We start from the raw sequence: 26978 nt of genomic DNA, 5'->3' as shown, positions 1-26978 counted from the left end.
CCAGTTCCCATCGTTCATCGAGGGGCATTATCCACTCAAACGGTCCTTCTCAGGACCACCACCAATATTGATCAAAAAGATATTTCGCAAACCTTCTGCATTTACAAAAAAAAAAACGGTTCGTATGTTGGAAGAATGAGCGTTTGGGATCTCATCGATTTGGGAGTGCGATGACGCGCATTTGGGAGTGTGAAATCGAATGCCTGTGTCATCTGTGTGTGAGTGAATGGGTATGAATGGCTTGTTTGTATTACTGTGAAACTTTCGTTTGCTGTTGTCGAATGGTGGGTGATTCGGTGCCTTTTTGAAGCCTATCGATTAAGCCCGTAAAGGGCAGCATGCATAATAACGCGGTTGGCGTTCAGTTTAGAACATTCATGAGAGCTTTGAGCCCGATGCTCTCCGCTGCGTACAGCGGTACTTTCGAGCAGTGTTCGTGATGCTTTTAACAAGTTTAAATTTAAGTTTAAATTGGCACAGACTAGGACTGAATTAACGCTTCGTAAAGGAAGGCTTATTTGATGTTTTACACGAATTTGCTATTAACAGAGAGACGCACTACTATAGAAAGGTTTAAACAGAAACATTCTTTTGAACAGATGCGTGTTGTGGTCCTGAAAAGGACCGGTTTGGGGTTCGGGTAGAATTGAACTCGGTCGAATTACTTCGAGCTGGTGTACTTGGTGACGGCCTTCGTGCCTTCGGACACGGCGTGCTTGGCCAGCTCACCAGGCAAGAGCAGACGGACGGCCGTTTGGATTTCGCGGGACGTGATCGTCGAACGCTTGTTGTAGTGAGCCAAACGGGAGGCTTCGGCAGCGATGCGCTCGAAAATGTCGTTCACGAAGCTGTTCATGATGCTCATCGCCTTGGAAGAAATTCCGGTGTCCGGATGGACTTGCTTCAACACCTTGTAGATGTAGATAGCATAGCTCTCCTTGCGGGTCTTCCTTTTCTTCTTCTTGTCCGACTTGGAGATGTTTTTCTGGGCTTTGCCAGACTTTTTCGCGGCTTTTCCACTGGTTTTCGGGGCCATTTCACGACGGTATTGACGCAGCGATGTTCACAGTTTGAGGGTGAAAAAATGTATGAATAGAACTTCCAGGGGTTCGTTCGCTTATATTCCGGTTTTCGTATCAGGCTCGTGTTTTCGAGTTGAGCGCGCAGATACAGCATAACGCGGAGTATAAAAACTCGAGTTCGGCTCGGAATTTGCTCACAAACATAACGTTCTTTCATAAACATAACTTTGACCTGGTCGGACGTGTTTTTCAAGTGCTCCTACCCGAAAACTGTGTTTGTGAGATTAGTGCTGGATTTGTGTGTGCTACCTAGTCGTGCTGCTATCTCGTGTGCTGGGCAGTGTTGTTACCCTGCGTACCCCTGTTACACTTTCACCTGGTGATCTTGTACCCGGGGGTAAAAGTGCTCGTGGATTCTGTGCCGTGGTGTGCCATAAAAACAGTTTTAAGCGTAGTTTAGTTTAAGCCGATTTCATAACTTTTGTGTCCTGTGCTAAAGAAATCGTTTTTTCTCGGATAATTAAACCGTTTGATTAAGAGTTCTTTGTAGTGTGGGTGATTTACTTTTTTCGCGCCGTGCATTACCGGAAAATTTGATAGTGGTTGTCCACATTTTTGATTATTTTTTCTGGGCCCGGCATTAATATGTCAGGCCCATTTTCCCTTGAGAGGGATTATCCACCTCTCGGTGGTCCCTCTCGGAATAAAAGGCCCGTTCCCGAGTGGATGGACAAAAGCAACGAAAATGGTGATATGAAATTCCTTGTTCTCCAAACCACCGACGACTCTCCCCTCCCTAAGAACCCTTTTATTGTCGGTAAATCTATTTCCTCTCTTGCTGGTGAGCTTTCCGAGCCCGGCAAAATTATTGACAACGGCAAAAAACTGCTCCTGAAAACACGTAGTGCCCGCCAATTCCAAACCCTCCTATCCCTCACCAAACTCATTGACGGAACCAGTGTCAGTGTTACCCCGCATGCAACCCTGAATAGTGTTCAGTGTGTCATTTTCTCCCCGGACCTTAAAGAAGTGAGTGACGATATTATCCTTAACGAGTTAAAAGAACAACGTGTAGTGTCAGTTCGCCGATTCACGCGTAAAATAAACAATGAAATAGTGCCGACCAATATCTTCCTGCTCCGCATTAACGCCACCACCATCCCTGCAACCATCCGCCTTGGTGCGCTACAAGTTTCCACCCGCCCGTATTACCCGAAACCAATGATGTGCTACAACTGTACCCAATATGGTCACACCAAAATGAGCTGCAAGGTAGCGCAAAATTGTTCCAACTGCGGTACACCAGCCCACGGAGAATGCATCGTCGATCCCGTGTGTTTGAACTGCAAAGGACCCCACAACGCCTTCTCCCGTTCCTGTCCACGGTATTTACAAGAAGAAGCGATCGTTAAATATAAAGTAGATAACCATTGCTCGTTCGCTGAAGCTCGTAGATGTGTATCCTCCCCAGTAGTTCCTTCCCCTGTACAACAACGACTCACATTCGCACAACAAACAACAACTAACGAAAAAGACTCGATCATTAACGCCCTCCAAGCAGAAAATAAACAACAACAAGCACTAATCGCAACTTTGAACACTAACCTACAAAATCTTACTAACCAACTAATCGCACAACAAAAACAAATGAATAACATTATGAAACAAATGAACAAAACTAACAAAAAACAAAGTAGCGTAACTGAATCTGAAACCGACGCGACCCTGACCGACTCTGACGATTCGACATCTACCACCTCCACCACCTCCATCACCCGCAAGCGAGCCCGCGGGAACAAGGGCTCTCTTCCCTCGGAAGAGGAAACCCCCATCTCCCCCACCAACCTTTCCCCTCCTTCTCCTCATCACCCCAACCCCACCTCTGTCCCGTCCGACTCACCCGCTCCCTCGCCTAGAACCAAAAAGAAAAAGAAACCTAGTTAATCCTCTTTTCCTTTCCACCGTTTAATCGCTTCTTTTAATTCAACCCCCACGTTTTAATCCCTTCCCCATTTTTTTCGGGTGATCCGATAAACCACAATAGCAGTACTAACCTAACTCCCATTTTTGCACTATCCTGGAACATTAGAAGCATGAAGTCTAACATTGACGAACTTAAACTCCTCATAGTTAAACATAACCCAAGCATAATTACACTACAAGAAACCCAAACCATTCCATCTTTATCTTACACTCCATTCGATAGATATAATTGGTTTTTTAACATTCACCCTACTACTTCACAACATAATGTATGTTTAGGCGTACTTAAACATATCTCCTCTAAAAGAATTGACCTAACCACCACCATTCCATCAGTAGCAGTACAAATAGCTTCCCCGCTAAAAGCTACCATAGTTTCGATATATTTATCTCCCTCACTCAACCTACCTCCTATACAAACCAATCTTCCTGCTCTACTCTCTTACCTCTCCCAACCACTGATTCTCCTGGGCGATCTTAACGCCCAACATAGCTCATGGGGTTGTCCTCTAACAAATTCCCGTGGCAACCTCTTAGATGGACTATTTACTAACATAGATGTACAAGTTCTCCACAATCGAACCCCAACCCGTGTTTCCCCTTCCTCCGGCAGTAGTTCCATACTAGATTACTGTGCGGTGTCATCTTCTATGGCCCCACAATTCCATGTTGACGTAGACATCGACACACACAATAGCGACCATTACCCACTTTTTATCAGGAGTACTTTTCGCTCTCAGCCTTCCCTTGTTCGACCTCGTTGGAAGTACGAGGAGGCGGATTGGGAAAGGTATCAAACCGAAATACGCTTCAATCTTCCACTTGACGAAACCCCTCCCATTTCCCACTTTGTAAAAACCATAGAAATAGCAGCCTCGCTTAGCATCCCTCGTACTAAAGGTAATGGATCCTCCCGTAGAAATGTCCCCTGGTGGAATGAGACAGTTGCGCGGGCCATTAAAGCACGTCGCACTGCCTTGCGCCGTTTCCGCCGAGCCAGCCTAATCCCTGATAACTTTTTTACTCCCGTCCTTGCAGAACGGTATCGGGAAGCCAATCGCCTCGCCAAAAAAGCCATCCGAACAGCTAAAGAGAGTAGTTGGAATCAGTTTATTACTGACATCAACCCTCTCCTAACCTGTAAGGAGCTTTGGCGGCGGGTGAGTGTGCTCTCGGGCCGTAACAAACGCTCCTACACACCTATCACTCTTATACAACCCTCCGATCCCACCACCACAATTCCACCTGCTGAAGTACCTGAAGCATTTGCTAAACACTTTGCAAATGTCTCTGCTACAGAAAACTTTTCACCACAATTCCGCAAACACAAACTCACCACAGAACAAATTCCACTTCCTCAAATAGATGCAACTAACCATAAATACAATAGAACTTTTTCCTTAGAAGAACTTAACTGGGCACTTAGAAAATGTCAGGGGAAATCTTCCGGCCCTGACAACATAGGATATCCGTTACTTAAAAACCTTCCCCCATTAGCTAAATTAAAACTCCTTAACATTTACAATAGTATCTGGTCCACCGGGAATATCCCGGCGGACTGGAAATGTAGCCTTACTGTACCAATACCCAAACCCAAAAAATCCAAAAATGAAATAGACAATTACCGTCCAATCTCGCTCCTTAACTGTACAGCTAAGGTGCTTGAAAGAATGGTAAACCGTAGACTGGCACAAGAATTAGAAGACCGCAACCTCATTAGCACTAACCAGCATGCGTTCCGGTGGGGTAGAGGTACGGAAACGTACTTTGCCAGACTGGACGATATCTTAGAAACAGCCACAAGTAGAGACCATCACATAGACCTAGCAATAATAGACCTTAGCAAAGCTTTTGACCGTACCTGGCGTCATGCCATCCTTGAACAGCTGTCCCGCTGGGGCTTTGGTGGATTTCTAACCAAGTTCATTGAAAGCTTCCTTACGGACCGCACATTTAGAGTATTAATAGGAACTGATCTATCCAACCCCTACACACTGGAGAATGGTGTTCCGCAAGGTGCCATTCTCTCTCCCACCCTCTTCCTTATTAGCATGGAATCCCTTTTTTGCTCTATTCCTACAGAAATCCAAGCTTTTCTCTACGCCGACGATATCATCCTGGCCTCCTCGTCTCGTTCTACTCACGGATCTCGTAAACTCCTGCAAGCAGGAGTGGACAAGATTCGGCAGTGGGCAAGATGGACGGGTTATGAGATATCACACACCAAATCCAAAATCCTTCACATATGTAAACACACTCCCTGTACATCCCGTAGACCAATCAAATTTAATAACACACCTATACCCGACACACGGACAGCCGACATACTCGGCGTAACCTTCGATAGACGTCTTTCTTTTATCACTCATTCCAACAGGATTAAGAAGGAAGCAAACAGCCGACTCAATCTGTTCCGGATGCTCGGAACTGGGAAAGCTCGGGCTTCCCGCTCAATCCTGAATCGCATCATCAACGCCTGGCTCCTACCTAAGCTACTCTACGGCATCGAGATTGTTTCCCGCGAGCGAGCAAACTTCGAGAAGAGAATAGCACCCCTGTACCACTTATCCATCCGCTACTCCACTGGTGCCTTCTGCACCAGCCCGACCAAATCCCTCCTGTGTGAAAGCGGCCTCCTTCCGCTGCAGCACATCATCACCAACAAACTCGTTGCAGCTGCAGCTCGTATCCTTGAGAAAGGCATCGACGCAACTGCACTCATCGCCAGAGCCAATACCGAATTACAGACACTCACCAACCACCAACTTCCGCGGATTATGAATTCCACCCGCCAGAGTATTCGTCCCTGGTATCAACGTTCACCTGCAATAGACTGGGAACTCAAACGCTCGCTCCGGGGAACCGGAAAAAGCACCCACATCGCGAATAGCACATTCACTCATTTAATACAGTCTAAATACAAACATTTTCACCATATCTTTACAGACGGCTCCGTTCATCTGGACTCAGCTGGCTGTGGGATCCATTCCAATTCAGATAACTGCGCCATTAAACTACCTAACCACACTTCAATTTTCTCCGCCGAAGCAACAGCAATCCTATTGGCCGCCGACGAAGGACTACGGACCGACCGACCGAACGTCATTTTTTCCGACAGTGCCAGTGTCCTGGCCGCACTGGAACACGGCACCTCCAAAGATCCCTACATCCAGCTCCTTGACGCCATTCCTGCATCCCCGACAATCGTTTTCTGCTGGATCCCTGGTCATTCCGGAATTCGTGGAAACGAGAAAGCCGATCGTCTGGCCAACCGAGGTCGACTAAATCAAGATACAACACACAACATCCTCTCCCGCCGAGATGCCATTCGCTTCACCAACACCATAGTCTCTCAACACTGGAACTGCACCTGGAACAACGTAGACCCCTCCACAAACCTTCGTTCCATCAAGCAAACTACCGCTTCATGGGACGATACCGATTCCAGCCATCATCAACGAATCCTGTCCCGCCTTCGGATAGGCCACACCCGCCTGACCCACTCCTACATCCTCGACAAATCCAGTCCTCCACTCTGCAGTTATTGCGGCGTTGATATCACCGTCCGCCACATCCTCACCGATTGCCACGGATACACGACACACCGAGCCACCTGCCAACTAGACACCGACTTCACCACAATTCTATCGCCTGACAAAGTACAAGAGAAACGCCTCATTCGATTTTTACGCATCAGCCACCTTTATAAAGAAATTTAATCAATAGCTTTAATATGTATTCAGCCACAACCGCAATAGTTCCGTTCCATAGATTATTATTAGCTTTGAACCACTTCTTGTAAACAGTAGAGAGGTGAATGTAGTCCTAGGGACTCAAAACCTCTATAATCAAAATAAAAAAAAAAAAAAAAAAAACAAACATAACGTTCTCACAACAGGGAAGATCGTAGCGAACGCACTCTCTTACGCACCCAAGCTATCAACATGTCTGGCCGTGGCAAAGGAGGAAAAGTTAAGGGAAAGGCAAAGTCCCGCTCGAACCGTGCCGGTCTGCAGTTCCCAGTTGGCCGTATCCATCGTCTGCTACGCAAAGGCAACTATGCCGAGCGCGTCGGTGCTGGTGCACCAGTGTATTTGGCTGCCGTAATGGAATATTTGGCCGCTGAAGTGCTCGAGTTGGCAGGAAACGCTGCCCGAGACAACAAGAAAACGCGCATCATCCCGCGTCATCTGCAGCTGGCCATCCGCAACGATGAGGAATTGAACAAGCTGTTGTCCGGCGTCACCATTGCTCAGGGTGGTGTGTTGCCGAACATCCAAGCCGTGCTGCTGCCGAAGAAGACCGAGAAGAAGGCCTAAGCCTATCGCGAAATCAGCTTCTTTCAATCTTCCGCCAAAAACCGTCCTTTTCAGGGCGACAAATCATTTCGCTAAAGATTTCATTTGACCATTTCTGCTGAGCCCACTGCCAACGCATTCTCATACCGCAGGTAAATCCAATAAAGTGAGAAATGCAGGAAAATCCTTAACACGCACTCCAAAGTCAAAAGAGTTCAAAGACTCTAGCAGCGGCAAATCGTAGTGAAAAATGTTCATATTTTAAACCTGTGCCGTATGTGAACTCCCACATTATTGTAAGGAGCAATGGATGAAACGTTAAAAATAGAGTCGTCTACCTGTTTTTTCACCTGGGACGAACCTATGAGCAAGAGATAATTTACATCGATCGTAAGGGAATATGGATACCTGCCTTATGTAGGTAGCATCCATGGCCTTGAACCGATGTTTTTTTAAATGATTTTTTTTAATACAATTCGTAAACCGTTATTCTGGAATGCACCGAGCCCATTGCATTCCAATGTATGCGAAACCATCTCAAAACACATTCGTCATCAACAGCAGCAGCAACAGCATCAGAAACAATCCATACGAAAGAAACATTATTTACTCTTACCTGTTTCAGTACGCGGCATGCACTTCTCTCCTTTCGGTTGCTCCCTCGATGAACCAATTTTACTGTTATTCGGGTTTTTTTTCCGAACGATGCTCACTGATCACGATAGAAACGCAAACTTGAACTTTCACCACGATCCTTTTGACAATCTTGTGTATACACGAACTCATGCACTTTCCTTCCGAATCCATGCAGCTCGATCACTAAACTTCACTCACTAGTTTGTTCACTACTCACATTCCAATTGCACTGAAGTTTACCTCGATCACGATTTCGGATCGCTGTCCCTGTCCACCGTCGATGCCCGGTTTCGTACCGCTGCAGCCGCTCCATATTATAATAAAAAGAAGCAGCAGCAGCAGCAACAACAACTATTTAAATATAGGAGCGCATTTTTTTCTTCCCGGCCGACGGGATTCACTGCACGCACTCCTCGCTCGCTCTTTCGGTGAACGCACCGGAAACGCACTTTTTCCACGCATTTTCAGTCCAGCCACGCACAATTCAGGGACACTAAAATCACTGTCCCTGTCCACCACCGATGCCCGGTTTCGTACCGCTGCAGCCGCTCCATATTATAATAAAAAGAAGCAGCAGCAGCAGCAACAACAACTACTTTAATATAGGAGCGCATTTTTTTCTTCCCGGCCGACGGGATTCACTGCACGCACTCCTCGCCCCCTCTCCCGGTTAACGCACCGGAAACGCACTTATTCCACGCACTTCCAGGCCACTCACGCACAATTCAGGGACACTAAAATCGCTGTCCCTGTCCACCGCCGATGCCCGGTTTCGTACCGCTGCAGCCGCTCCATATTATAATAAAAAGAAGCAGCAGCAGCAGCAACAACAACTATTTAAATATAGGAGCGCATTTTTTTCTTCCCGGCCGACGGGATTCACTGCACGCACTCCTCGCTCGCTCTTTCGGTGAACGCACCGGAAACGCACTTTTTCCACGCATTTTCAGTCCAGCCACGCACAATTCAGGGACACTAAAATCACTGTCCCTGTCCACCACCGATGCCCGGTTTCGTACCGCTGCAGCCGCTCCATATTATAATAAAAAGAAGCAGCAGCAGCAGCAACAACAACTATTTAAATATAGGAGCGCATTTTTTTCTTCCCGGCCGACGGGATTCACTGCACGCACTCCTCGCCCCCTCTCCCGGTTAACGCACCGGAAACGCACTTTTTCCACGCATTTTCAGTCCAGCCACGCACAATTCAGGGACACTAAAATCACTGTCCCTGTCCACCACCGATGCCCGGTTTCGTACCGCTGCAGCCGCTCCATATTATAATAAAAAGAAGCAGCAGCAGCAGCAACAACAACTATTTAAATATAGGAGCGCATTTTTTTCTTCCCGGCCGACGGGATTCACTGCACGCACTCCTCGCTCGCTCTTTCGGTGAACGCACCGGAAACGCACTTTTTCCACGCATTTTCAGTCCAGCCACGCACAATTCAGGGACACTAAAATCACTGTCCCTGTCCACCGTCGATGCCCGGTTTCGTACCGCTGCAGCCGCTCCATATTACAATAAAAAGAAGCAGCAGCAGCAGCAACAACAACTATTTAAATATAGGAGCGCATTTTTTTCTTCCCGGCCGACGGGATTCACTGCACGCACTCCTCGCCCCCTCTCCCGGTTAACGCACCGGAAACGCACTTATTCCACGCACTTCCAGGCCACTCACGCACAATTCAGGGACACTAAAATCGCTGTCCCTGTCCACCGCCGATGCCCGGTTTCGTACCGCTGCAGCCGCTCCATATTATAATAAAAAGAAGCAGCAGCAGCAGCAACAACAACTATTTAAATATAGGAGCGCATTTTTTTCTTCCCGGCCGACGGGATTCACTGCACGCACTCCTCGCCCCCTCTCCCGGTTAACGCACCGGAAACGCACTTATTCCACGCACTTCCAGGCCACTCACGCACAATTCAGGGACACTAAAATCGCTGTCCCTGTCCACCGCCGATGCCCGGTTTCGTACCGCTGCAGCCGCTCCATATTATAATAAAAAGAAGCAGCAGCAGCAGCAACAACAACTACTTTAATATAGGAGCGCATTTTTTTCTTCCCGGCCGACGGGATTCAATGCACGCACTCCTCGCCCCCTTTTTCTGGGGAACGCATCGGAAACGCACCGGAAACGTACTTTCAGTCCACTCACATTTCTTTTCTTCCCGGCCGACGGGATTCACTACACGCACTCCTCGCCCCCTCTCCCGGTGAACGCACCGGAAACGCACTTTCTACACACGCTCTGTTCAGGGACACTAAAATAGTAGGAAAAAATATGATCCTACACGCATTTCATGCCACAGTGAAAAAAATCACGGTAAGCGACGCCAAAAGTGTGGGCGGCGCAGTTTAAGCTTTTCACTGCACACTACACACACCACTTCACTGTAAATTACTAAAACGCACACGCACACACACACACACGGACTAGTGAGCTCCACTAAACGCGGAAGAACCGGACCGATCGACTGTACGAAGTAGACTGAACTCCGTTCGGTTCCTTGCATAATGAAATACTAATATTGGAGTGAGAGTCGTGTCAGAGTTCGTGTCCTCTCTCTCTCGGTATTAAGTATCCCGAACACACATACCTAGATAAAATGATTGCCAGACTACTAGAAACGTTTTACCTAACGAATTTTGCCACTCTTTTAATGTTTTATGCTTTTGCGTGTGCAAATATCAATGTTCAAACCGTGCAAGGAACAAAACATATTTGTTGTATATATGAGCAAATTAAGTTACATGCGCATGATTATTCGATAAGAAAAAAAACACGATAAATTTTAATAAATTTTGAAAGGTCAAAACCGAAAATCTTTCCGAAATCGTTTGTGGTAGCCTTAAGAAAGACTGATTTTATGTTACGCTTTATGTTTAGCGTAAGAAACAGCAACGAATTTGCAAAGTTTTGAAATCGGGAGGGCACAAATTTTAACATGCCTTAAAACGGACACCCAAGCGCGGACGAAATGTGCCTTCCATTGTCCTTCTCTCCAGCTACGAAATTAGTGCGAATTTTCACTAAGGAATTGCATCTCGCTCTAACTTACGCGCTCTCTTTCGTTGCGTTGGTGTGTGAGTACACTTGCACTTAACGGTATTTCTCATCGGGTGAAATTATATTTGCTTGAACAAATTAAGTTACATGCGCATGATTATGCCATAAGAAAAAATACACGATAAATTTTAATAAATTTTGAAAGGTCAAAACCGAAAATCTTTTCGAAATCGTGTATTTTACCCTTAAGAAAGACAGATTTTATGTTATGCTTTATGTTTAGAGGAAGAAACAGGAACAAATTTGCAAAGTTTTGAAATCGGTAGGGCACAAATTTTAACATGCCTTAAAACGGATACCGAGCCACGGACGAAATGTGCCTTCTATTGTCCTTCTTTCCAGCTAAGAAATTAGTGCGAATTTTCACTAAGGAATTGCATCTCGCTCTAACTTACGCGCTCTCTTTCGTTGCGTTGGTGTGTGAGTACACTTGCACTTAACGGTATTTCTCATCGGGTGAAATTATATTTGCTTGAACAAATTAAGTTACATGCGCATGATTATGCCATAAGAAAAAATACACGATAAATTTTAATAAATTTTGAAAGGTCAAAACCGAAAATCTTTTCGAAATCGTGTATTTTACCCTTAAGAAAGACAGATTTTATGTTATGCTTTATGTTTAGAGGAAGAAACAGGAACAAATTTGCAAAGTTTTGAAATCGGTAGGGCACAAATTTTAACATGCCTTAAAACGGATACCGAGCCACGGACGAAATGTGCCTTCTATTGTCCTTCTTTCCAGCTAAGAAATTAGTGCGAATTTTCACTAAGGAATTGCATCTCGCTCTAACTTACGCGTGTGAGGATACTCGCACTTAACGGTATTTTTCAGCGGGTGAATTTTAATTTTCGGATAACTATTTGCTGGTGGAAAATAAGTTACATGCGCATGGTTTTTAGATATGAGAAAATCAATGATCGATTTTAATACTCTTTAGGAGGGCAAAAGCGAAAATCTTTCCGATATCGTGTGTGTTAGTCCTAGAAAAGACTGATTTGATGGAATGTTTCATGTTTCATGAAAAATAAACCGAATATGATAAGTTCAGTTTGATCAGTTACCACTTTCAAGCGAATTTTTCTTAACCGTGTTGCTTCTCGCTCCAGCTCACGCTCTTTTTTTAATGTGACAAGGCCAAGAAAGAGAGATACCATTTTTAGATAATTTTCGGATTTGGTAAATTATGTAAAACACACAAATATGTTGAAATATCTTTCGTAAGTCTTGAAAAAGACTGGATTTGTGAAATGCTTCGTGCTTCATCTTAACAAACGCCGATTTTTGAAAGTGTTGCAAACGGAATAGAGACAAATTTCACCGTTTTTACACACTTCAGACATTCTCAATCCGTAGCGCGTACATACAGACACACACTCATGCACACGGCGGAACCGACCATTTCAGGACTGGAACGCGGTGGAGAATCGACGCGATGCTCATCGGCTTCTTCTTTTTGGCTTAACGAACTTCTACGTGACGCCTGCTGGAGGAAAAAAACATGTACCTTGTTTCCTTGCTGGTGAGAACCCATGGAGCTATAATTCGGTTTACAGCTTTCGGTGAGTTTATTTATTATTTAGAAACAAACGAGATTTCACCGTATTGTCTGCCTTCGACTGCATGTTCTTCGTAATGCGTGATGTATGTACACCACGCGAATCAAAGCGCTTGACTAACGCTTTGGTGGATGATGTCAATCAGGTAAAAATGTTTCTCAATACCTCAAATGAATCTTACGCACTTACATTCGAAACCATAAGAAAAAGAATTTTGACGCAAAGGATGTGTGGTCCTGATAAGGACCGTTGAGATGAGGGCAAAATCTGCGTTGGCTGGTGGGTGCGGCTTAACCTCCGAAACCGTACAGCGTGCGACCCTGACGCTTCAGCGCGTACACTACATCCATCGCGGTGACGGTCTTGCGCTTGGCGTGTTCGGTATAGGTGACCGCATCGCGGATAACATTTTCCAAGAACACTTTCAGCACGCCACGCGTTTCTTCGTAGATGAGGCCAGAGATACGCTTCACTCCTCCACGGCGGGCCAGACGACGGATGGCCGGCTTGGTGATGCCCTGGATGTTATCACGCAGCACTTTGCGATGACGCTTGGCTCCTCCTTTACCCAGACCTTTGCCTCCTTTTCCTCGTCCAGTCATTTTCGATGTCAAGCACTAACCGACCGTACTGTTCAGAAGTTCACGATTTACAACAGGGCTACGCACAATTTTCCACTCTTTTATATCATTTAGCTGAGCGCACGCACATGCACATACGCGTTTCCATACACGAGCGCTGTGCGAATGTGAGTGTGCAGGCGAAGCTAGGTTATAAAAAGGGAGATTTGGTTATTCAGCTAGCTTATTCTGAAGCATACTATCAACGCAGCCAGACGTCTTTACACGTTCCACTACCCAACCAGTGAAATGGCCCGTACCAAGCAAACTGCCCGTAAGTCGACCGGAGGTAAGGCCCCTCGCAAGCAGCTGGCCACCAAGGCTGCTCGCAAGAGTGCTCCGGCCACCGGAGGAGTGAAGAAGCCGCATCGTTACCGTCCGGGAACCGTAGCCCTGCGCGAGATCCGTCGCTACCAGAAATCGACCGAGCTGCTGATCCGCAAGCTGCCCTTCCAGCGCCTGGTTCGTGAAATTGCCCAGGACTTCAAGACCGATCTGCGCTTCCAGAGCTCGGCCGTGATGGCCCTGCAGGAGGCCAGCGAGGCGTATCTGGTCGGCCTGTTCGAGGACACCAATCTGTGCGCAATTCATGCAAAGCGCGTCACCATCATGCCGAAAGACATCCAGCTGGCTCGCCGCATCCGTGGAGAGCGTGCTTAAATCTCGCCAGTTCCCATCGTTCATCGAGGGGCATTATCCACTCAAACGGTCCTTCTCAGGACCACCACCAATATTGATCAAAAAGATATTTCGCAAACCTTCTGCATTTACAAAAAAAAAACGGTTTGTATGTTGGAAGAATGAGCGTTTGGGATCTCATCGATTTGGGTGTGCGATGACGCGCATTTGGGAGTGTGAAATCGAATGCCTGTGTCATCTGTGTGTGAGTGAATGGGTATGAATGGCTTGTTTGTATTACTGTGAAACTTTCGTTTGCTGTTGTCGAATGGTGGGTGATTCGGTGCCTTTTTGAAGCCTATCGATTAAGCCCGTAAAGGGCAGCATGCATAATAACGCGGTTGGCGTTCAGTTTAGAACATTCATGAGAGCTTTGAGCCCGATGCTCTCCGCTGCGTACAGCGGTACTTTCGAGCAGTGTTCGTGATGCTTTTAACAAGTTAAAATTTAAGTTTAAATTGGCACAGACTCGGACTGAATGAACGCTTCGTAAAGGAAGGCTTATTTGACGATTTACACGAATTTGCTATTAGCAGAGAGACGCACTACTATAGAAAGGTTTAAACAGAAACATTCTTTTGAACAGATGCGTGTTGTGGTCCTGAAAAGGACCGGTTTGGGGTTCGGGTAGAATTGAACTCGGTCGAATTACTTCGAGCTGGTGTACTTGGTGACGGCCTTCGTGCCTTCGGACACGGCGTGCTTGGCCAGCTCACCAGGCAAGAGCAGACGGACGGCCGTTTGGATTTCGCGGGACGTGATCGTCGAACGCTTGTTGTAGTGCGCCAAACGGGAGGCTTCGGCAGCGATGCGCTCGAAAATGTCGTTCACGAAGCTGTTCATGATGCTCATCGCCTTGGAAGAAATTCCGGTGTCCGGATGGACTTGCTTCAACACCTTGTAGATGTAGATAGCATAGCTCTCCTTGCGGGTCTTCCTTTTCTTCTTCTTGTCCGACTTGGAGATGTTTTTCTGGGCTTTGCCAGACTTTTTCGCGGCTTTTCCACTGGTTTTCGGGGCCATTTCACGATGGTATTGACGCAGCGATGTTCACAGTTGAAGGGTGAAAAAATTTATGTTGTTGTTGTTTGAATGATTTAGAGAGACTTTGATTCCTTAGGAATTCTTTCGTCTCTTTCGTAAAATCCTTTATAATTCTTTAAAGAGTCCGGATATTCGTATAAAATGTAAGACTTTCTTTTGATTTGTTGGGTCTGGTGATAATATGATGTCGATGTTGCTGTCTAAGTTGCATTGTTTATGGTGAGATGAATATCCGTTACAATTGGTGAGAAGATGGGAAACTGTAATTGTGACTCCACAGAAGCTGCAGAGTGGTGGCGGGTTTTTGTTGAAGAGGTAATTGTGTGTAAGATTTGTGTGGCCAATCCTGAGCCTTGTAAGTATTCTTTGCTCGCTATTGTTATCGGTGTCTTGCCAGGGATGAGTTGAGTTTTTTATTTTCCTGAGGAAGTTGTCTTGTAGGTTATTCCAATCCTTTTCCCATGATTGTCTGATTTCTGATTGTAACAGTTTATTTATGTCCCGTTTAGTTAGAGAGGTCACTGTCATGTCATTGGTGGGTTTTACTCGTCCTGCGTTAGCTAGTGTGTCAGCAATTTCGTTTCCTGTGATTCCTGAGTGTCCTGGTATCCAGCATAGGGTGATGTATGTGTTGTTCAATTTGTATTCGGCTATTGTACTGCTTATATCTTGAATGAATGGATCTCGACAGGCTCCTTTTTCTATAGCTGAAAGTATGCTTGCGCTGTCAGTGAAAATAATATTGGATTGGTGTGTTTTTATATGTTTTTCAAGGGCTGTTTGGATGGCTATTGCTTCTGCTGTGAAGATTGAAGTATGGTCCGGTAGTTTGATAGCAACTCTTTCTGTTGGAGTTTTAATTCCGCATCCAGCTGTAGTATTGTGGACGGATCCGTCGGTGTATATGTGGTTGTAATTTTGATACTTGGTCTGTATTCTTTTGTTGAATTCCATTTTTGCAACTGTACTGTTGCATCCTGCTTTGAGCTTTTGTTTAAAGTGCCAGTCTATGAGGGGAGGTTGCTGGTACCATGGACGATCGTTCAGGTGTTTTAACTTGGCTACTTTTGGTATGGATATTCCTGTTAGTGTTTGTATTCTGTTTTTTGCTCGTTCTATGAATACAGTAGTGGTGGAGCCTTTTTCTAAGAGGCGAGTTGCTGCAGCTGCGATTTTGTAAATGATGATATTTTTGAGGGGAAGAAGTCCACTTTCGCACAGGATCGAGACTATCGGGCTGGATTTGAATGCACCGGAGGATGTACGTATTGCCGTGTTGTATGATGGTGTTATATGTTTGAGGAACTTGTCTTCTTGAAGTGATACTATTTCTATTCCATAAAGTATTTTTGGTAAAAACCAGCGGTTGATGATATTGAATAAAATTTGTCTTGAGGCTTTATGTTTTCCGGAGGTAAGCATATTGAAAAGGTTGATTTTAGATTTGGCTATGGTTTTGGTTTTGGAAATTTGTTGTGCAAAGCTGAGATTTTTGTCGAATGTGATGCCTAGTATGGGAGCTGATTTGGAATATGGTATTGGTTGTTTGTTAATTACAGGTGGCTTTGGTGTGTTGTGATGATGTTTGCATATATGAAGAGTTCTGCATTTGGAGTGGGAGATCTCGTATCCCGTCCATCTCGACCATTGGCAAAGCTTATTTAGACCCTCTTGGAGTTGTTTTTTGCTTGTATGAAGGGATGTGTTGCTGGAAATAAGGATGATGTCATCTGCATATAGGAGTGGTGTGATGTTGGTAGGTATCGATAGAAGAAGTGTTTCGATGCTAATTAGAAAAAGGGTTGGAGAGAGAATAGCTCCTTGGGGGACTCCGTTTTCTAGTGTTCTGTACGAAGAGGTTTTTGTGCCTATAGACACTTGAAATGTCCGGTTAGCAAGGAAGCTTTGAATGTAAGTGAAGAGATTTCCTCCAAAGCTCCATCTGGTTAGTTGTTCCAAAATGCTGTATTTCCATGTTCTGTCGAATGCTTTTGCTAGATCGATAACAGCAATGTCCATGTGGTGATTACAGGTGTGAATCTTTGAAAGTTGTTCTTCTAGGCATGCAAAGTATGTTTCGGTGCCTAGACCGTTCCTGAAGCCGTGTTGTTGTGTACTGAATAATTTCCTGTTTTCTATTTCTTGAACCAAGCGACGATTGACCATTCGTTCGAGAATCTTTCCTATGCAGTTGAGCAAAGAGATCGGTCTGTAACTGTCTATTGAGTGTTTACATTTATTAGGTTTTGGTATCGGAATGGTTAAACTGTGTTTCCAGTGGTCCGATATATTGCCTGTGTTCCAAATATGGTTGTAGATTTTTAGGAGGTAAAGTTTGCCTTGATATGGAAGATTCTTCAGTAGAGGATAGCCAATGTTGTCTGGTCCTGCCGATTTTCCCTTGCAGCGATTTAGGGCCCAGTCAAGTTCACTGATGTTGAAGGGTCTATTGTAAGCGGAATTGTCCTGTATGTTGTAATTGAGTGGAATGGATTCTGTATTGCTTTTATGAGTCTGGAATCTGGTGGGGAAGTTAGCTGTGGAGGAAATCTCTTCGAAGTACACTGCAAAGGCTTCAGGTGTTTGGTCGGGCTGAATGATGTCGTTTCCCTGCTTTATTGTGATCTGTGTCTGGTATTGCCTTTTGCCTGTTAGTAATTTTACTCTTTTCCACATTTCAGCGTCGGAGATGGTTGGGTTGAGATCTGTTATGAATTTGTTCCAAGTGTTTTTCTTTGCTGTTTTTATTTCTTCTCTGGCTAGTCTATGGGAAATTTGGTATTTTTCAGCAAGTTGCGGGATTTCGGCAATGTTGTTATCTCTATTTGCTTGACGGAGCTTTCTAAGTGCAGTTCTTCTGTTTTTAATGGCTTTGGCGACTGTTGTGTTCCACCATGGTACGGATCGTTTTCCGGGAGTTCCTTTGGTTTTGGGTATGGCTATTGTGGCTGCTTTGTTAATGGCTGAGATGATTTTGTCTTCTGTGGGTGATGAGTCCGAGTCGAGTATTTTGCAGATTTCAAGCTGGTATATTTCCCAGTTGGCTTCGTCGTATTTCCATCTGGGTCTTTGCTGTATTCTAGGAAAGTCGAAATTACTATTGATGATGAGGGGTCTGTGATCGCTTCCGTGTGTGTCAAAGGGGATATGGAGTTGAACGTTAGTTAGGAGTGAGGATGTTGTGGCGCAGTGGTCTATTATCGTGCCTGAACCGGTGGCAGGGTTAATTCTGGTGGTTATGGTATTGTGGATGATGGTTAAATCGTGAAGGATACAAAATTCAATAAAGTATTTGGATCCTGGGTAGTCCGAGTGTCCTCCCCAAAGCTTGTTTTGAGAATTAAAATCGCCAATTAAAATTATTGGATGGTTGAGTGAGTTAGTTATACTATTTAATGTGTTGAAGAAATCAATGTCTGGGTATTTTTTTGGTCTATAAATGCACATTATTGTTAGTTGAGTTGGAACTTGGATTGTGGTAACGAGAATTGGAAAATCTGGTGGTGTATCTATTATTTTGAACGGGATGTTTTTAAGTGTACCTATTGCTAAGTTATGTTGAATGGTAGAAAATGTTTTAAAAGACCAATTGTAGCGGTTAAATGGTGATTTGTTCATTGAAGGGGGTTTGTTAACTTCCTGTATTGCAATAATTGGTGGATCATATTTGTTAATTAAAAGTTGTAAGTTGTTAAGATTCTGTTGCATTCCTCTCATATTCCATGAAATACAAAAAGGTAAAAAAGGTTTGTTGGAGTTATTCCCTATGGTGTTTAGTGAGGATGTGTGGAGATTGTAGCGATATGAAGGATGGATAGGATCCACGGAAAGGATTGGGTTGGATGGAATACTAAAGCAGTGTTATACATAGGGAATTGTTGTGAGTAATCCGAGAGTTTATCCGGTGCTATGTTGTGTTTCGTTTTTCGTCTTTTTCTTCTGTTTTGTTGCCGAAATGTTGCAGGATTTTGGTTCGTTGCGAGGCGTGTTTTTGTTATCGTTTTCCTTTTCTTCGTCGTGTGATGATGATGATAATTGAGCTTTACGCTTAATCGGTGTTTTCGTAATTGTATCTGTTGTGTTGGTACTTTTCATTGAGTCGTCTGATTTTCCTGATTCGTCGTCGTCTGATGAAATTGGTGTAGAATCGCTGTGAACGGTCGAGCTGTCTTCCATTTCCTTGGTTTGCACCTTTAGCGTGTTGTGTAGAAGGTTTCGTTGTTGTACCAGTGCTTGTGTTGCGTTGGTTAATACTTCGATTTTCTTTTCCATGCTAGCGATTGTTTTTTGCAGTTGAGCTATAATCGCGTCCTTTTCGCTTTCTGTTTGAAGAGCTACTAGTCGTGTGTTAACCGATGTTTTGTTGCTGTATTCGGTGGCAGCTTCTTTGTACGTTATACCATTGTCGATTTTGATTCTGATTATGTCCTGCTCTTTTAAGAATGCTGGACATTGTCGATGCAAGGAATTGTGGTTACCGTTGCAGTTCTTACATTTGGCTTCCATAGAACAATTGCCATGCTCACTACCTCCACAATTGAGGCAGCTTGTTGTAGCTTTGCATCTGTTTTTCGAGTGTCCAAGTACAAAGCAGTTGTAACATAGGAGTGGACGCGGGTAGAATGGACGTGTCTTGATGTTCAGACATCCAACCCGTATTTCGGTAGGTACTTTCAAGCTTTCAATTTTTAGTAAAAAGGCATTGGTTGGTTTCACTTCACCATTGACTTTTCGTGTAAAGCGCCGGACGTTAACCACTTTCTGAACTTTGAGTTCATTTAAAATTTCTTCGTCGCTTAGACCTTCAAGTTGATCACAGACAATCACGCACTGAACGCTGTTCAGATACGGGTGTGGAGCGATGGTAATCTTCGTATCGTCGATCAATTTGTCCAGTAATTGCAGCTTCTCAAATTGTTTCTGATTTCTTGTTTTTACTAATAGCTTTGTCCCTTTTTCGATGTAGCTGCATGGTTCGATGTTTCCGGCAAAACTTGTTAGACTTTTTTCTATGATAAAAGGATTCTTCGGAAGATTGAATCCTTCGTTGGCACTGAGAACCAAAAACAATAATTCCCCTTTATCAGGATCTAACCATGCAGGAGTTCTTCTCTCTCGAGCTGTCGTTTGGGGTGGGGGGTTATTTCCCCACGGATTACCTGGTCCCGCCATGATGCGGGCCAGATGTACTTATTTTTAAGGAAGAAAATTATATCTAATAGCTACAAGCCTAAAAACCTTAAATTCCTAAAAAAAAAAATAGAAAAATAATATAAAAAGTACTCGCCGGAGCTCCCAGACGAAACGTCTAGACGACACCAAACGCGCACCAGAGTCGACTCTGTTGTCGGTGATTGGTTGCTATTTTTAGAAGCAACTCAGCGCCGTTACTGCACCGAGCAGACGGCGGTCCGCACCACACACTCACACAGCGCAGCAAAATCACACACGCGATCACACGTAAGCAGCCTCGAAAAAACGTTGAAAAATTTTTAACACGTTGAGGGATGGTGTGTTGCCACACAAAGCACTCTGCTGTGAACTTTTTCTTAGTATTCTGTTTAACCAATCCTTTGGTAACAGTTATGAAGAGCTCGAGAGACACGTCCGCACGCTTCGATCTTTCAACCAAGAATGGTGAAAAAATTTATGAATAGAACTTCCAGGGGTTCGTTCGCTTATATTCCGGTTTTCGTATCAGGCTCGTGTTTTCGAGTTGAGCGCGCAGATACAGCATAACGCGGAGTATAAAAACTCGAGTTCGGCTCGGAATTTGCTCACAAACATAACGTTCCACAAACATAACGTTCTAGATCGAAGCGTGCGGACGTGTATCTCTCGAGCTCTTCATAACTGTTACCAAAGGATTGGTTAAACAGAATACTAAGAAAAAGTTCACAGCAGAGTGCTTTGTGTGGCAACACACCATCCCTCAACGTGTTAAAAATTTTTCAACGTTTTTTCGAGGCTGCTTACGTGTGATCGCGTGTGTGATTTTGCTGCGCTGTGTGAGTGTGTGGTGCGGACCACCGTCTGCTCGGTGCAGTAACGGCGCTGAGTTGCTTCTAAAAATAGCAACCAATCACCGACAACAGAGTCGACTCTGGTGCGCGTTTGGTGTCGTCTAGACGTTTCGCCTGGGAGCTCCGGCGAGTACTTTTTATATTATTTTTCTATTTTTTTTAGGAATCTAAGGTTTTTAGGCTTGTAGCTATTAGATATAATTTTCTTCCTTAAAAATAAGTACATCTGGCCCGCATCATGGCGGGACCAGGTAATCCGTGGGGAAATAACCCCCCACCCCAAACGACAGCTCGAGAGAGAAGAACTCCTGCATGGTTAGATCCTGATAAAGGGGAATTATTGTTTTTGGTTCTCAGTGCCAACGAAGGATTCAATCTTCCGAAGAATCCTTTTATCATAGAAAAAAGTCTAACAAGTTTTGCCGGAAACATCGAACCATGCAGCTACATCGAAAAAGGGACAAAGCTATTAGTAAAAACAAGAAATCAGAAACAATTTGAGAAGCTGCAATTACTGGACAAATTGATCGACGATACGAAGATTACCATCGCTCCACACCCGTATCTGAACAGCGTTCAGTGCGTGATTGTCTGTGATCAACTTGAAGGTCTAAGCGACGAAGAAATTTTAAATGAACTCAAAGTTCAGAAAGTGGTTAACGTACGGCGCTTTACACGAAAAGTCAATGGTGAAGTGAAACCAACCAATGCCTTTTTACTAAAAATTGAAAGCTTGAAAGTACCTACCGAAATACGGGTTGGATGTCTGAACATCAAGACACGTCCATTCTACCCGCGTCCACTCCTATGTTACAACTGCTTTGTACTTGGACACTCGAAAAACAGATGCAAAGCTACAACAAGCTGCCTCAATTGCGGAGGTAGTGAGCATGGCAATTGTTCTATGGAAGCCAAATGTAAGAACTGCAACGGTAACCACAATTCCTTGCATCGACAATGTCCAGCATTCTTAAAAGAGCAGGACATAATCAGAATCAAAATCGACAATGGTATAACGTACAAAGAAGCTGCCACCGAATACAGCAACAAAACATCGGTTAACACACGACTAGTAGCTCTTCAAACAGAAAGCGAAAAGGACGCGATTATCGCTCAACTGCAAAAAACAATCGCTAGCATGGAAAAGAAAATCGAAGTATTAACCAACGCAACACAAGCACTGGTACAACAACGAAACCTTCTACACAACACGCTAAAGGTGCAAACCAAGGAAATGGAAGACAGCTCGACCGTTCACAGCGATTCCACACCAATTTCATCAGACGACGACGAATCAGGAAAATCAGACGACTCAATGAAAAGTACCAACACAACAGATACAATTACGAAAACACCGATTAAGCGTAAAGCTCAATTATCATCATCATCACACGACGAAGAAAAGGAAAACGATAACAAAAACACACCTCGCAACGAACCAAAATCCTGCAACATTTCGGCAACAAAACAGAAGAAAAAGACGAAAAACGAAACACAACATAGCACCGGAACTCTCGGATTACTCACAACAATTCCCTATGTATAACACTGCTTTAGTATTCCATCCAACCCAATCCTTTCCGTGGATCCTATCCATCCTTCATATCGCTACAATCTCCACACATCCTCACTAAACACCATAGGGAATAACTCCAACAAACCTTTTTTACCTTTTTGTATTTCATGGAATATGAGAGGAATGCAACAGAACCTTAACAACTTACAACTTTTAATTAACAAATATGATCCACCAATTATTGCAATACAGGAAGTTAACAAACCCCCTTCAATGAACAAATCACCATTTAACCGCTACAATTGGTCTTTTAAAACTTTTTCTACCATTCAACATAACTTAGCAATAGGTACACTTAAAAACATCCCGTTCAAAATAATAGATACACCACCAGATTTTCCAATTCTCGTTACCACAATCCAAGTTCCAACTCAACTAACAATAATGTGCATTTATAGACCAAAAAAATACCCAGACATTGATTTCTTCAACACATTAAATAGTATAACTAACTCACTCAACCATCCAATAATTTTAATTGGCGATTTTAATTCTCAAAACAAGCTTTGGGGAGGACACTCGGACTACCCAGGATCCAAACACTTTATTGAATTTTGTATCCTTCACGATTTAACCATCATCCACAATACCATAACCACCAGAATTAACCCTGCCACCGGTTCAGGCACGATAATAGACCACTGCGCCACAACATCCTCACTCTTAACTAACGTTCAACTCCATATCCCCTTTGACACACACGGAAGCGATCACAGACCCCTCATCATCAATAGTAATTTCAACTTTCCTAGAATACAGCAAAGACCCAGATGGAAATACGACGAAGCCAACTGGGAAATATACCAGCTTGAAATCTGCAAAATACTCGACTCGGACTCATCACCCACAGAAGACAAAATCATCTCAGCCATTAACAAAGCAGCCACAATAGCCATACCCAAAACCAAAGGAACTCCCGGAAAACGATCCGTACCATGGTGGAACACAACAGTCGCCAAAGCCATTAAAAACAGAAGAACTGCACTTAGAAAGCTCCGTCAAGCAAATAGAGATAACAACATTGCCGAAATCCCGCAACTTGCTGAAAAATACCAAATTTCCCATAGACTAGCCAGAGAAGAAATAAAAACAGCAAAGAAAAACACTTGGAACAAATTCATAACAGATCTCAACCCAACCATCTCCGACGCTGAAATGTGGAAAAGAGTAAAATTACTAACAGGCAAAAGGCAATACCAGACACAGATCACAATAAAGCAGGGAAACGACATCATTCAGCCCGACCAAACACCTGAAGCCTTTGCAGTGTACTTCGAAGAGATTTCCTCCACAGCTAACTTCCCCACCAGATTCCAGACTCATAAAAGCAATACAGAATCCATTCCACTCAATTACAACATACAGGACAATTCCGCTTACAATAGACCCTTCAACATCAGTGAACTTGACTGGGCCCTAAATCGCTGCAAGGGAAAATCGGCAGGACCAGACAACATTGGCTATCCTCTACTGAAGAATCTTCCATATCAAGGCAAACTTTACCTCCTAAAAATCTACAACCATATTTGGAACACAGGCAATATACCGGACCACTGGAAACACAGTTTAACCATTCCGATACCAAAACCTAATAAATGTAAACACTCAATAGACAGTTACAGACCGATCTCTTTGCTCAACTGCATAGGAAAGATTCTCGAACGAATGGTCAATCGTCGCTTGGTTCAAGAAATAGAAAACAGGAAATTATTCAGTACACAACAACACGGCTTCAGGAACGGTCTAGGCACCGAAACATACTTTGCATGCCTAGAAGAACAACTTTCAAAGATTCACACCTGTAATCACCACATGGACATTGCTGTTATCGATCTAGCAAAAGCATTCGACAGAACATGGAAATACAGCATTTTGGAACAACTAACCAGATGGAGCTTTGGAGGAAATCTCTTCACGTACATTCAAAGCTTCCTTGCTAACCGGACATTTCAAGTGTCCATAGGCACAAAAACCTCTTCGTACAGAACACTAGAAAACGGAGTCCCACAAGGAGCTATTCTCTCTCCAACCCTTTTTCTAATTAGCATCGAAACACTTCTTCTATCGATACCTACCAACATCACACCACTCCTATATGCAGATGACATCATCCTTATTTCCAGCAACACATCCCTTCATACAAGCAAAAAACAACTCCAAGAGGGTCTAAATAAGCTTTGCCAATGGTCGAGATGGACGGGATACGAGATCTCCCACTCCAAATGCAGAACTCTTCATATATGCAAACATCATCACAACACACCAAAGCCACCTGTAATTAACAAACAACCAATACCATATTCCAAATCAGCTCCCATACTAGGCATCACATTCGACAAAAATCTCAGCTTTGCACAACAAATTTCCAAAACCAAAACCATAGCCAAATCTAAAATCAACCTTTTCAATATGCTTACCTCCGGAAAACATAAAGCCTCAAGACAAATTTTATTCAATATCATCAACCGCTGGTTTTTACCAAAAATACTTTATGGAATAGAAATAGTATCACTTCAAGAAGACAAGTTCCTCAAACATATAACACCATCATACAACACGGCAATACGTACATCCTCCGGTGCATTCAAATCCAGCCCGATAGTCTCGATCCTGTGCGAAAGTGGACTTCTTCCCCTCAAAAATATCATCATTTACAAAATCGCAGCTGCAGCAACTCGCCTCTTAGAAAAAGGCTCCACCACTACTGTATTCATAGAACGAGCAAAAAACAGAATACAAACACTAACAGGAATATCCATACCAAAAGTAGCTAAGTTAAAACACCTGAACGATCGTCCATGGTACCAGCAACCTCCCCTCATAGACTGGCACTTTAAACAAAAGCTCAAAGCAGGATGCAACAGTACAGTTGCAAAAATGGAATTCAACAAAAGAATACAGACCAAGTATCAAAATTACAACCACATATACACCGACGGATCCGTCCACAATACTACAGCTGGATGCGGAATTAAAACTCCAACAGAGAGAGTTGCTATCAAACTACCGGACCATACTTCAATCTTCACAGCAGAAGCAATAGCCATCCAAACAGCCCTTGAAAAACATATAAAAACACACCAATCCAATATTATTTTCACTGACAGCGCAAGCATACTATCAGCTATAGAAAAAGGAGCCTGTCGAGATCCATTCATTCAAGATATAAGCAGTACAATAGCCGATTACAAATTGAACAACACATACATCACCCTATGCTGGATACCAGGACACTCAGGAATCACAGGAAACGAAATTGCTGACACACTAGCTAACACAGGACGAATAAAACCCACCAATGACATGACAGTGACCTCTCTAACTAAAAGGAACATAAATAAACTGTTACAATCAGAAATCAGACAATCATGGGAAAAGGATTGGAATAACCTACAAGACAACTTCCTCAGGAAAATAAAAAACTCAACTCATCCCTGGCAAGACACCGATAACAATAGCGAGCAAAGAATACTTACAAGGCTCAGGATTGGCCACACAAATCTTACACACAATTACCTCTTCAACAAAAACCCGCCACCACTCTGCAGCTTCTGTGGAGTCACAATTACAGTTTCCCATCTTCTCACCAATTGTAACGGATATTCATCTCACCATAAACAATGCAACTTAGACAGCAACATCGACATCATATTATCACCAGACCCAACAAATCAAAAGAAAGTCTTACATTTTATACGAATATCCGGACTCTTTAAAGAATTATAAAGGATTTTACGAAAGAGACGAAAGAATTCCTTAGGAATCAAAGTCTCTCTAAAACATTCAAACAACAACAACAACAACAAACATAACGTTCTCACAACAGTGAAGATCGTAGCGAACGCACTCTCTTACGCACCCAAGCTATCAACATGTCTGGCCGTGGCAAAGGAGGAAAAGTTAAGGGAAAGGCAAAGTCCCGCTCGAACCGTGCCGGTCTGCAGTTCCCAGTTGGCCGTATCCATCGTCTGCTACGCAAAGGCAACTATGCCGAGCGCGTCGGTGCTGGTGCACCAGTGTATTTGGCTGCCGTGATGGAATATTTGGCCGCTGAAGTGCTCGAGTTGGCAGGAAACGCTGCCCGAGACAACAAGAAAACGCGCATCATCCCGCGTCATCTGCAGCTGGCCATCCGCAACGATGAGGAATTGAACAAGCTGCTGTCCGGCGTCACCATTGCTCAGGGTGGTGTGTTGCCGAACATCCAAGCCGTGCTGCTGCCGAAGAAGACCGAGAAGAAGGCCTAAGCCTATCGCGAAACCAGCTTTATTCCATCTTCCGTCAAAAACCGTCCTTTTCAGAGCGACAAATCATTTCGCTAAAGATTTCATTTGACCATTTCTGCTGAACCCACTGCCAACGCATTCTCATACCGCAGGTAAATCCAATAAAGTGAGAAATGCAGGAAAATCCTTAACGCGCACTCCAAAGTCAAAAGAGTTCAAAGACTCTAGCAGCGGCAA

The 26978-nt window shown here is 44.0% G+C and overlaps 8 protein-coding genes across 11 annotated transcripts in view; 5 read left to right on the top strand and 3 right to left on the bottom strand.

Moving 5' to 3' along the window:
- Positions 1–13263, bottom strand: part of LOC125769708 (histone H4) — a 36880-nt gene extending 23617 nt beyond the window's left edge. For 2 of the 4 annotated variants that reach the window (XM_049438518.1, XM_049438515.1), the window contains exon 1: positions 8180–13263. In XM_049438518.1, the coding sequence (XP_049294475.1) occupies positions 12865–13176 (312 nt within the window). In that variant the 5' untranslated portion in view covers positions 13177–13263 and the 3' untranslated portion in view covers positions 8180–12864. The remainder of the gene's footprint in view (positions 1–8179) is intronic. The other 2 variants (XM_049438517.1, XM_049438516.1) reach the window with 1 other exon arrangement.
- LOC125769480 (uncharacterized) overlaps positions 1–13854 on the top strand; it is a 14340-nt gene extending 486 nt beyond the window's left edge. Inside the window, exons 2-3 of the mRNA XM_049438212.1 lie at positions 6942–7318; positions 13378–13854. Of these exons, the coding sequence (XP_049294169.1) occupies positions 6942–7318; positions 13378–13854 (854 nt within the window). The remainder of the gene's footprint in view (positions 1–6941; positions 7319–13377) is intronic.
- LOC125769706 (histone H2B) lies at positions 6–1036 on the bottom strand. Its single transcript, XM_049438513.1, has one exon. It carries the CDS (start codon positions 1034–1036, stop codon positions 662–664), a length of 375 nt encoding a protein of 124 aa, XP_049294470.1. The 3' UTR covers positions 6–661.
- Positions 2215–6772, top strand: LOC125769697 (uncharacterized). Its single transcript, XM_049438505.1, has 2 exons — positions 2215–2407; positions 5952–6772. Exons 1-2 carry the CDS (start codon positions 2339–2341, stop codon positions 6288–6290), a joined length of 408 nt encoding a protein of 135 aa, XP_049294462.1. The 5' UTR covers positions 2215–2338; the 3' UTR covers positions 6291–6772.
- Positions 6876–26978, top strand: LOC125769699 (histone H2A). Its single transcript, XM_049438507.1, has 2 exons — positions 6876–7455; positions 26894–26978. Exon 1 carries the CDS (start codon positions 6950–6952, stop codon positions 7322–7324), a length of 375 nt encoding a protein of 124 aa, XP_049294464.1. The 5' UTR covers positions 6876–6949; the 3' UTR covers positions 7325–7455; positions 26894–26978.
- On the bottom strand, positions 14404–14950 carry LOC125769701 (histone H2B). The gene has a single exon (XM_049438509.1). It carries the CDS (start codon positions 14893–14895, stop codon positions 14521–14523), a length of 375 nt encoding a protein of 124 aa, XP_049294466.1. The 5' UTR covers positions 14896–14950; the 3' UTR covers positions 14404–14520.
- On the top strand, positions 20967–22506 carry LOC125769636 (uncharacterized). Its single transcript, XM_049438439.1, has one exon. The coding sequence runs from the start codon at positions 21178–21180 to the stop codon at positions 22483–22485; it is 1308 nt and encodes a 435-aa protein (XP_049294396.1). The 5' UTR covers positions 20967–21177; the 3' UTR covers positions 22486–22506.
- Positions 26338–26875, top strand: LOC125769702 (histone H2A). The gene has a single exon (XM_049438510.1). It carries the CDS (start codon positions 26388–26390, stop codon positions 26760–26762), a length of 375 nt encoding a protein of 124 aa, XP_049294467.1. The 5' UTR covers positions 26338–26387; the 3' UTR covers positions 26763–26875.

This window comes from Anopheles funestus, chromosome 3RL (assembly GCF_943734845.2).
Source record: "Anopheles funestus chromosome 3RL, idAnoFuneDA-416_04, whole genome shotgun sequence".
Classification (NCBI taxonomy): domain Eukaryota; kingdom Metazoa; phylum Arthropoda; class Insecta; order Diptera; family Culicidae; genus Anopheles; species Anopheles funestus.
This window is presented reverse-complemented; position numbering and strand designations above follow the sequence as displayed.